Here is a 12,150-nt window from a genome sequence, read left to right as displayed (position 1 = left end):
ATGATAAATCCAATTTATTTTGTTGCTTTGTGGACTTTAGAAAGGCTTTCAATACGGTTCCTAGATACAACCTTTGGAATAGATTAGAAGAGCTAAAGGTTCCTCTCGAGTTGAGAGCTGCCGCTATAAGGTTATACGAGAATGTAATTGCCAAGCTAAAGAGCAATGAAGGGTGGTCGAAAGATATTAAGTGTAACATCGGAGTTAAACAAGGTTGCCCCCTCTCTCCTACCCTATTTGGCATTTACATCGATAAGCTCGAAGGCTATTTAGAGGAAGCAGGATGTGATGGCACGATCTTAGCTGGGATAGTCATCATCCTTCTTTATGTTGACGATATTGTTCTTTTGGCAAGGTGCCCATCTGATCTTAATAAGCAACTCAGGCTTCTTAAGGATTTCTGCTCTACCATGGGTATGACTGTTAACACTGACAAAACAAAAGTTATGATTATCAAATCCAAGAAGGACACTTACGCTAATTTTATGTATGACAATAATAACTTGGAGGAAGTGTATTCTTACAAGTACCTAGGAATTGATATTCATCACAAGCTCAACTGGAACCATAGCATTGAGAAAAGGATTAATGGGGGGTGGAAAGCTTACTTTGGTCTTGAAAATAATTGTAAAATAGCAAACCTTGTAATGTGGGATAAAAAGAAGTTCCTCTTTGAAACTTTAGTCACTCCTGTTATCTTATATGGCTGTGAGGTTTGGGGTTGCAGCATCTCCAGAGAATCATGGAGAAAGATTGAGCAAATCCAGAAGCGTTTTATAACTTATAACCTGAAAATTAAAAGTAATACACCCTATCCTATTCTCCTTATAGAAGCAGGTCTTTCCCCTATTGAGAGCCTAGCTATGCTTAGGTTTCTGTTGTACAAGCACAAAATCAGTAACATAGACGATCATAGACTTCCTAAACTAGCTTTAAATTCTAGCCAAAACCACCTAAGGCTCAATTGAGGGTGGCATAAAGACACAAGGGCCTGGTTAAACTATTGGGAGATCAACGAAAATGATGCATTGCAAAACATAAATAACATTAAAGATATTGTTACTTCTAAGTTCAAAGAAAAAATGTGGTGTGAGAAAGACTTAGCGGCTAAAAGAAAATTAAGTTATTATAAGAAGGTCATCAACCCCACCCTAGAAGATCAAAAGTATCTCTCTATTTTAACTAGCTCAAAGAAAAAAATTAATATAGCAAAGATTAGAACGAATTCTCATGAGCTCCATAGTGAAACAGGTCGTTGGGCAATTCCTAAAACGCCATGGACGGAAAGGATCTGCCATATATGTGAGAATAGGAACATCGAGGATGAAAACCACTTCCTCTTAGAGTGTCCCGTGTATAACCACATTAGATCTCAGTTTCACAATCTTTGTTACAACATTGACCTTCCTAGCCTTTTACAATGTCAAAATTATAGTGAGCTCGGGAGGCTTCTCTCCAAGCTTTTTGAGCATAGGAATAAAATCTTAAATCAAAATAGATAATTTGTTTCTTTAGGTCTGATAGACCATTATTTGGTCTCAGCGGACGTTAACCATCATCATCATCATCATCATCAAAAAAATGTTATTCCAGCATCAACATTTTTCGTTCTTAGCACTGTTTTTCATTTTTTTAGGGTTTTTTTGCTAGAGTTTCTATTTGAGTTTATAGTTCCCGTTTCAAAGTTTACATTATTGTTAACTGTGACTGTTGGAGAGATGCTCAACAACTATTGTTCCCGTGGGACAGAGAGGACACTCATGGCAAGCAAATGTCAGTTTAAAAGCAAAACAGCTTCAAGGAAAGTTCAAGAAGCAAGTCAAACACTGGATGGGAAGGATTGCGCAATTTTTCTTGACAGGGGTGACTCACTGACTGTGGGAACTGTGCAATGCACAGTCCCAATAGCCAAGGTGGAAGCCTGATGTCTGGAACTGTGCAATGTGCAGTTCACCCTGGGCCAAGGCCTGGGAGAGACTGTGCAATGCGCAGTTCAGCCTAGGCCAAGGCCTGGGAGAGGCTAGGGGAGACTGCGCATTGCGCAGTCTCAGTGGCCAAGCTGGGAGACTGGCTCCTAGAACTGTGCAATGTATAGTTGGAGCCAGCTCAGGCTATGCTCTGCGCAAATCCAGAGGCCAAGCTAGGAGCTTGAGCCTCTAGATTGCGCAGTGCAAGCTATGCAAAGTGAGATCTGAGCAAGGGAAACCCAGATTTGCCCAAGGGAGTGTGGAAAACAAGTAGATCTAAAAGATAGTGTGAAGTTGAGTGCATATTTGACTAAGTGTAGATGCATGCATGTGAATCAAGTGCAACAATTGATTAAACAGAAGGAAAATGAAGCATGTGAGGAGAGTCACTACAACGGCGACCGTTGGTGCAAAAACAGGAAAACTCATGCAACACTTGGGAAAGTCAATCTATAACTTGAAACAACACTTCTACAAGTTAAAACACGTTCAAACGCCAGCAACTATGCAGAGAAACAAGTGAAACAACACTCACATAAGCCAAACAACAAAAAGCGACAAAAAAGCAACAAAAGGCAACAAAAGCAAATCTCACCCAGAAAAGCAATGACGATCACACCGAAGGTTCCCTGATCTCCTTGGGAATGATAGAGCTCCAAGATCAAGTGTGCAAATGAGCTCTAGCAGCATCGATTAAATAGATTTGGAAAAATTACGGTTTAAGACACGCATGCCTAAAATCAAGGAAAAAGCAACACTTGTCAGAAGGTTCTAAAAATAGTGCAAGTGCCTCCTTCAAGATGCTAAAAATAGATCCCTATTTTTATGGATGTTTTTTGTTTTTTTCTTTTTTTCGAGGAAACTTGCCATGCACACTGCCAGGAAAGACATCAGTTCGGGGAACTGGGCAACTTTCCAACTTAGTGCACTGCACAGTTTCCGAGCTCAGTGAGGGTTGCACAATTTCTAGGCTTAGTTTTGGGCTACCCCCTCATAACTACGCATTTTCTAAGCTCAAGGCTCAATGGCAGTCAATACTACACAATTCCCAACAACAATGCTAGTTGCGCTTAAGAATTGCGCAGTTTCTAGGGGCAAGCCCATAACTTCTATGGGACCAAGTCAGGAGATCAGCTTGTGAGTTAGAAAATCAACTAAGCAAACACAAGCCAAATTGAAAGGATAAGTCTCAGTGAAAGCGCGAATACCTAGAACAGTGCGAGATGAGTTGTTGTGGTTTAAAAATAAGGCTCCAAAATCGAAGCATGGGCAAAATTTTGGAGGGTGGTTGTAGCCACTACAACACATTACAAAGAACCTCAACAATTGTTACAAGGATCTTTCAAGAAGTTTCCAAGACTGCTCCAAGGTACTCTAACTTTAATCCTTCTTCTAAAGTCTGGTCTAATTCTTTACAAGAGTACAAGGTTTCCTCTAAGGAAAAAGAAACGTGTACACAAGTTCAAGTTGTTATCCACACACAGGTTCAAGCTTCACACAGGTTCCAACTTGTCACAAATCGAAGCTCCTATCCTTATGCCACAGTCAGACATATGTCATAGTTCAAGATATGCCACAGGTCCGAGCTAATATAGATCACAGGTCTGAGCTTCAGGGAAATCATAGGTCCGAACTTCAGGCATATCACAGGTTTGAACTTCAGGCAGATCACAGGTCCTAACTTCAAGCAAATCACAAGTGCGAGCTTAAGGGTTTGCCACAATCTGAGTTCAAGGTCCAAAATCTGGACTCCAACAGGCCAAGTGCTTCCAAGTTTTTTGCTTTTGTGGCATCCAATTTTTTGGTTCCAAGAAGATTGTAAAAACTTCAACAAAATCCACAAAAATATGTATCTCCTCTTCATTCTTTGCTTTAGCTCCTAAGCTCACGAGTTGTGAGCCTCTTTTCGTTCTCCTTCAGATCTTATTCTTTCTCTGTAAAACTCAATCGAGATAGATGACCTAGAGTGAGAAGTTGACTGGCTATTTATACAAGATAGCCAAGGGTGAAACAACATGTCCCTTGGGGAGGAGGGTCGACATGACCATTGAGCTGACTTGTGCAACAAATGTTTTGAGTCGATATGTGTATAAAATTTAATATTCCTATCACTTCTAAAGTAGGGAAAATTATGGAATCAGAGCAAGTTGGTCTTGATTTGGTCATTGGTGTCAACAAAAATAACTCTTTCTCACAGCGATCCTTTATGCCCAGTCCTGTAATGTTAAATTTAGGAACCCACTCATGTAACGTTAAATGTGTTCATGGCAATATTTCAATAAAGCTCTCTAGATCACACACATATCCAATTCACAAGGTTGACCTTATTAGTACGAGCCACAAGTCCATCAATCAATTCACCTTTCCTAACAAATGATTTTGGTAGCATTTAGCAAGCGGTCTAATCGACAAGGTAGGCTTGTCCCTTGTTGTTCATTTTTCTTATTGTCAAAATGTCCAGGCCTCCTATTTTCAAAATGTTTGTTCAATGACCAAATTGCAAGCCCCTCTTCAAATAGTGATTTAGTCGCAAATCATATTCACAACACACCCATTTTTGTAGCAATGCCATCTTCTTCCAATTATGTTTAGCATGCTTAGGGCTTCCTCCATGTGCCTATATATTCTTCATTCATACACCTAAGCTTGCTTCAACAATGCTAGGGCTTGACATCAATGACAACCTTATCCAACATTACCAAAGCACCTAAGTCGCATAGCTGCCACTATCATGCACCAAAGCATCATAATCTCTTTTGTTGATTTACCTACAATGTGAGAAATCAAGTGGTCCTCAAAGAAACCAAAATAATCCTCTTCACCTTATCAACACTCTTCTCACACCGAGACAATTCTTGAAGAACGGTAGGAACAACAACATTGCCCTGAACTATGCTTCAAGATCCATCTACTTCATTAGCATTGAGACTAAAGGTTTAACCATGTGATGGAGAGGCCCTACTTGAAGGAGCTCTCTTTGTAACTTGTACTTCTGAGAGGTGAAGTTGGAGACCCCCCCCCCTAGTAGGTCACTCTCTAAGACCAAGCAAGTTGTCCATTCTTGCAACCCCTAGTTATCAAAACAAATCAGTTAAAATTAGCAACCTATTACAAGTTCAAATCGCCCCTCTTGAGCATAAGAACACATAAGAATACACTTCAATCACAGGAGTTTCTTAGATCTACTTCACTCACTGGTGCATTTTGGGCGTCACACCTGCTGAAATCTTATGTTCTCAACTTCCTCTCACAATTAGTTTAATTCTCCATGCACTGGATGGAAATTTTTAACATCATCACTATGCTACCATGTTAAAATTTCACCTCATAAGGCTACAGATCTGCACCACTGAAGTTTCAGCCGGAATGCCAAACCAGATTCTCTGGAAACACCTGTCAAAACTCAAGATCTACAGCAACAAAACCACTGTAGGCACATATCAACAGTGTAGACAATGCACGTCACAACAACTAGGGCTAGACCTAATACACAAATCAAATCGAAAAATTACATTTGCTCAACACTACCCCAGCATAAATAAGATCTGAAAATATAAATTAAAGCATCCTAAATCAGCTCAGCATCAATCAGTTCTTCATTACAACAGCTTAATAGATCAGCAACTAAAACACCCAAAAATCAGTTCTATAATACCAGATCCTCACACAAAATTTGGGACAGCAAACACATCTATTTCTATCAAACAAAAAATTACTACATCACAACAATGCAAAACCAACAATATCTCTCAAGATGATGAAGCAAAGAGCAAAAGCAAAAACTACTACAACATCATGCTCATCTCTAGCAATTGTTCTCTTGTACTCTACTCTATCTCTCGGAGTCTCACCAAGCAAACCGATAACATAATAAAGTGATGTGCTCCTCCTTCCTTTTAATCAGGGTAAGAGAATGAGTTAGTTACAAAGGAAAACCCAAACCTTAGAGTTGGTCCACAAGTGGAGCATTGTACATGGACCAAGTAGGTAGGCACGTATCCACAAGTGCCAACTCACCAACTCCACATATTTTTATGCACCCAAAAGTGCCAACTCAACCACTCCACATCCTTATGTAACATTGCATATCCTTATGTGCATTGCATATCTTTATGCAACAAGTGTCCTAGTCCGAGTGACAAAAGAAATGAAACATGGGCTATGAGGAAAAATGTTTTTATTAGACTCTCTCTCCCACTGATGCACCCACTCTTATATGAAAAATGGGCTATGAGGCAAAATGCCTTTATTAGACTCTCTCCCACTGATGCACCCACTCACAGTAAGAGTCAAACACACTCCAAGCAATAGGTAAAGTAACATTTGGCCTTTGGCATTTAACCAATTCAAGAAAATAACTCCACTTTGACAATCAACTAGTGGATGTGGAATATTTAGAAGAAGCAAACTTAAAGAGAAAAGTTTGCATAGTACGCTCCAGTAAAATAGTATATACGCAGCATAATTGGCATATGACAATAGGAAGTTAATAACAAACAAGAAAGAAGGGGTTAGGGAGAATTAAATATAATAAAACAAACTTAATTTAAAGAAATAGAACGAGACCACTTTCTGGATATCTCTGGCACTGCCAATGTTGGATTCCTTGCTTCTTTAAGTGGGAAAAGCTCAAACATGAACTCGAAGCCTCTTACACGTGGAGAGAAGTCACCAAGCTACCTACATGAGATTGAAAACAGGGAGATAAATGTGGCAAACATTATCCAATAAAAAAAGTGTGCAGGGAGGGAGAGAATGCAATAGTGTTGTTATACAGACTCAATTGGTCTGATGAGTTGAATTCTGATATTACATATATTTCAAAATAAAGAAAATAACTGGAAACATGAAGATTTTGGTGATAGATCAGCAAAGCTAATGTTTGGATAAAACGATATTGTATTACAGAAAACGACCAAGTATAGGAAATTTGCTTATTAGAAACCCCTAAATAATCGATATATGGTGTTGGAAGTGCATTAGAATAGAATGGATTTCTGTTCTAAAAATAATCTATAATTATACATCTTTAAAGCAAACTGATGCTTTTTCAAACTCTTATATTCTACCATACACAGGAAGTACTTGCTAGTCTTACACTTCCTATAGTTTATATTTCAAAATACAGAAAAGAACTGGAAACTAAAAGATTTTGGTGCTAGATCAGAAAAACTAATATTTGGATAAGGTATTATATTACAAAAAACCACCAACCATAGGGAATTTGCTTATATCCCTAAAGTATCAAAATATAGTGCAAGAAGTGCAATATAATAGAATGGTTTTCCATGCTAAAGCCTAAAAATAATCCATAAATATACCTATTAAAAGTGTTAACTTGTATTATACACAAGAAGTACCTATTAGTCTTAAATTTCGTATGGTTTATATTTCCAATCCCAAGGGACTAGTTCACTTTCAAATATGAGATCTGTCAAGGATGCATGTATGGAAATATATAGTTGGTGAACATAGATTAGAATAAGATGTTGCTTTGCTTTCTATTTTATCTATAGAAGTTGATCAGGGCAAGTGAGCTATAACAGCTGCAGGTGGAATACATTCTCTCATGCGACCAGTGGAAATGGGCTCTATTAAAGCAAATGAAGTTGTTACTCTTCTATTGAGAAATTTGTGTTACGATAGTGAAGATATTCATGCTTACATTCAGAAATGGAGACATCATTTCAACCCTCTTACACACAATGGAAAATGTATAAATCAAAGGTTAAATGTTGAAATTTGATGACTAAAAAGTTTCCTGCAATCCCCATCTGGTTTTAATTTCACCTTATCACTCTCATTCAGTTAAATGCCCTTTCCCATAAACATACATTCAACATATAGAATTCTGGAAATGAAATTTTCAGATTAAAACACATGGGACTGTCAACACATGCTGAAAATAAATATGGACATAAACAGACCAGCAACACACATAAAAATACACAGATTTTTGGTCGACTTAGACCCATGCAAAACCCCTTCAATCTTCTCCGAGAAAAACCTGTTAGAGAGCTCTTCAAATTTATTTATCCTTCAAGTTTAGGAAAAATACATTTGCAGAGAAAACAAAACAATTTATCTCTTCAGCCCAAAGCTCCTTGAAAACCGTGCCTAATTTTTCTCGATTTCCATGCCCACTTGAAGCTAAAAATATGTATTGTACAAATACAAACTGTACTATACAGACTATACGGATTTTACAAAAAAAAAAATCAAAAACTTCTCTCGAACAGCGTGCAGCTCACAGCATTAAATGTTGTTCGTACTGTACCTTTTGTTGTCTTCTATGCCTTGATTTTTGTGCCCAGCTTTGCCCAAAAATCACTCCTTCAGCTTGCTGCAACAAATATCTCCTTTATAACTTTTCTCCAGCTCTCAGCGTCATTTCTCCAATCTGCTCATGAAGAATGACTGCAGTCTCTCTTTTCTTTTCCCCCTTTTGTTTCCCTAAATGACTTTTGGGCAACCCTAAGATCTAATGGCTCATATTCATTTAGATCAAGGGATGAGAATAAATGTGCATTTAATTCTCACTTTCTATTTTTTAACTCACCCATTAAATAAAGCACCCACATTGTACTTTATGTCTCAAGTCACTTTTCACTTCATAATTTAACATTGACTTTACCACTTAGAAAGTCAATTTCACTTTGTAAAGTTACACATAGGAAAATAATTATTTTGGACATTTTTCCCTAGGTAGAGACTAACCCATGGGAAACTACTTGTCCAAGGTACATTAAAAATCAACACTCCCTCTTACCGAGGAAAGTGTTTCTCACCATACCCATCTTGTCCCTGAAATGGACATGCTTGCCTCTTGGAAAGGACTTCATGAGAACATCGGCCACCTGCTCATCTGTTGATAGATACTCTAGCTTCACTGCCCCCTTCTGAACATAGTCCCAAATGAAATGATATCTAATGTCAATGTGTTTTGACATGTCATGAAACATTGGATTCTTAGTGAGTTTAATGCAACTCTGATTATCATAGTGAATAACTGTCGGTCTCAACTCCTGATCAAATAGGCCATACAACAACTTGCGAAGCCAAATGGCCTCACAACTAGCCTGGCTAGCAGCCATATACTCAGCCTTAGAAGAGCTCAAAGCAACTGACTTTTTCTTTCAACTGAACCACGACACAACTGTCGAACCTAATCTGAAGCAATACCCTGAAGTGTTTTTCCTGTCAGAAGCACAGCCTGCCCAATCTAAATCTGTGTAACCTGCCAACCTCACTCCATCTCCCTGCCTATAGTCCAGACCATAATCAACAGTCCCCTGCACGTAGTGAAGAATGTGCTTTGCAGCTACCCAGTGCACCCTCTTGGGCTCAACCATGAACTAGCTAAGTGTGTTCACTGCAAAGCATATATCTGGCCTAGTGTTGACCAAATGCATGAAGGACCCAATAAGCTGCCTATACAATGTGGGATCCACCAAACTAGAATCTGAAGCATGAAGCTTCTTCCAGTTGGTGATCATAGGTGTAGACATAGGTCTACAGTCTGCCATGTGAAATCTGCTCAACACATCCACATCATACTGCCCCTGCCCCTGAAAGATATGCCCCTCCTCCTGCCACACCTCAAGCCGCAAAAAGTAATGCATCAGCCCAATGTCCTTCATCTCAAACTCCATAGCAAGATCCTCCTTTCAACCACTAATCAATCTCTCTGCCCCAATGATGAACAAGTCATCAACATACAGCACAAGAATGAGCGAATCATCCCCTACAACAATGTAGTATAGGTTCAGATCTACATCACTCTTCGTGAAACCCATCTGCTACAAGTAAGTATCAATCCTCAAATACCAAGCTCTCGGAGCTTGCTTAAGTCCATAGAGTGTTCGCTTCAACTGGCATACATAGGTCACCCGCCCAAGTACCTCAAAGCCTTGTGGCTGCTCAACATACACCTCCTCCTCTATAACTCCATTCAGAAATGCGGTCTTCACATCCATCTAATGGATCTGCCAACCCATTTTTGCAACAATAGAAATAAGGGACCGGATAGAAGGTCTCATCATAGTCAACTCCCTCTATCTGTGAGAACCCTGTAGCCACAAACCTCGCCTTGAACTTATCAATGCTTCCATCCGCAACATGGTTGATCTTGTAGAGCCACCTGGAAGTCAAAACTGACTTGCCCTCGGGCCTAGGCACCACTTCCCAAGCATTGTTCTTAATGATAGAGGCATACTCCTCCACCATAGCCTCTCTCCATACCTCCTGGCTGGCAGCCTCCTCATAGCTAGTAGGCTTAGAGTCAACAATGTTGGTAGCCTTGGCTACATAACTGCAAATCGCTCAGGTGGCACACTCTCCCTGTTCACCCTCTTTGGAGGACCAATGGACTCCTCTTCCTTCAAGGTGTCTTGAAGCCACTTGGGCCTCCTCTTCCCAAAAGAAGCTTTTCCCATAGTGAACCTCATCCTCTGCCCCCTAATCTAGTACCTGAAGGTCTGCCAGTTGACCCTTGTGTGCCTATACCAGCACCTGTCCTGGAAGAACCTATACTGGCACCGGCGCATGTGTCAGCTAAAGTGCCATGTGAACTTTGTACCAGTAGACTCCCTAAAGAAGTGCTCGATGAACTCGCCACTGGTGCCCAGATGTCACTGACACTGAAGTACCTCATGTACCAGTCGATCCAGAACCCTGAGGTCCTGCTCCCTGTACCTGACCTCCCTACTGAGGAGAAGTCTATGACTCTCTCTCATCATACTCCCGTGATCTCTGATAGGCCCTCTCCTCCTTGAACTTCACATCCCTCCTAATCACCACTCTCCATTTAGAAGGAATAAAGATCCGATAGGCCTTCGAAGTCTTGTTGTAACCCATAAAGATACCCTTCTCTGCTGTGGTTTCTAGCTTTGTCCTCTGCTCCTTGGTGATATAAGAATATGTGGGACATCCAAAGATACGAAGATGTCCCACATGAGGCTTCTCTCCAGTGAAAACCTCCTCCGGAGTCATAATCCCCAATACTCTGTGAGGACTCCTGTTCTGAAGATAAACAACAGTATTGCAGGCCTCAACCCACAAAAACAAAGGCAACCCCTGATCATGAAGCATCGCTCTAGCAGCCCCAACAATAGCTCTGTTCTTCCTTTCAGACACCCCATTATGTTGGGGGTTGTAAGGAACTGTGAACTCTGTCCTAATGCTATCATGTGCACAAAAGTCAGAAAACCCACCATCGGTGTACTCACCACCATTGTTTGACCTCAAGACCTGAATCTTCCTACCTGTTTGCTTTTCCACAAGAGCTTTGAACTCTTTAAAGCGACTAAAGACCTCACCCTTAGTCTTCAGGAAATATATCCAAGTCCTCCTAGAGTAGTCATCAATGAATATAACATAATAATCATAACCACCCAAAGACACATGAGACATATGACCACTAACATCAGTATGAATCAAGTCTAGTATACCTGTAGATCTGACATCGCTCGCTGGGAATGGTAACTTGGTGTACTTGCCCAAAGCACACCCTCTGCAGACCTCATAATGCTCGACACTGAAATCAAGAACTCTAGTAGTGATCTCCCTCAATACTCTCAAAGCTCCATGATGCATATGCGCCATCCTCCAGTGCCATAACTCACACAAGTCTCTCTTGGTGGTGGTACTAGTTTGAGTGCTACCAGATGCGCTACTCACCAATGCTCATGTCGACTGAAAATTGAGCCTGCATAATTTCCTAGAGTGGACTCCAATCGCTTTGGCCGAAGCGATGAAAGCTCCCCTAGGATGCATCAATACCTGCCCTCCTAAGAAAGTGACCTCAAACCCCTTCTCCTCCATAGCAGACATTGAAATCAAGTTCTTCTTTATCCCCGGAACATACAAAACATCCATGACCTTCAAAGGAGGCCAAGGCTCCCTCTCAAAGGTCACAGTCCCCACACCAATAGCTCTCGCAGTGCGGTCATCTCCTAGTACAATCTCAATATCAAGTGCCCTCTCTGCAAACTCTAAAAAGAACTCATGTCCACCAGTCATATGGTGGGAAGCCCCACTGTCTATGTACCACACATCGGATGATGTACTCCTACTGGATGTAGAAGTAATAAATGAAAAGTCCTTGTCAAACTGTGAAGCAAACTGCTCCACCTCTATTGAAACTGTTGTACAGACTGTATGGATTTTTCAATTATTATTTTTT

The 12,150-nt window shown here is 40.3% G+C and overlaps 1 protein-coding gene across 2 annotated transcripts in view; it reads right to left on the bottom strand.

The window, feature by feature from the left end:
* Positions 1 to 6,279: 6,279 nt before the first annotated feature.
* LOC149185831 (cytochrome c-type biogenesis protein CcmE homolog, mitochondrial-like) overlaps positions 6,280 to 12,150 on the bottom strand; it is a 35,961-nt gene continuing 30,090 nt past the window's right edge. The window contains exon 2 of one of the 2 annotated variants that reach the window (XM_089410809.1): positions 6,280 to 6,643. In XM_089410809.1, the coding sequence (XP_089266935.1) occupies positions 6,509 to 6,643 (135 nt within the window). In that variant the 3' untranslated portion in view covers positions 6,280 to 6,508. Of the gene's footprint in view, positions 6,648 to 12,150 lie in introns of both variants that reach the window. The other variant, XM_089410810.1, reaches the window with a different exon arrangement.

This window comes from Pinus tabuliformis, chromosome 3_1 (genome assembly GCF_031772625.1).
Source record: "Pinus tabuliformis cultivar Carrire ecotype Pingquan chromosome 3_1, CPIR1, whole genome shotgun sequence".
In the NCBI taxonomy this organism is placed as follows: domain Eukaryota; kingdom Viridiplantae; phylum Streptophyta; class Pinopsida; order Pinales; family Pinaceae; genus Pinus; species Pinus tabuliformis.
The sequence above is the reverse complement of the archived record's forward strand: the minus strand, read 5'-3'. Positions and strand labels throughout refer to the sequence as shown.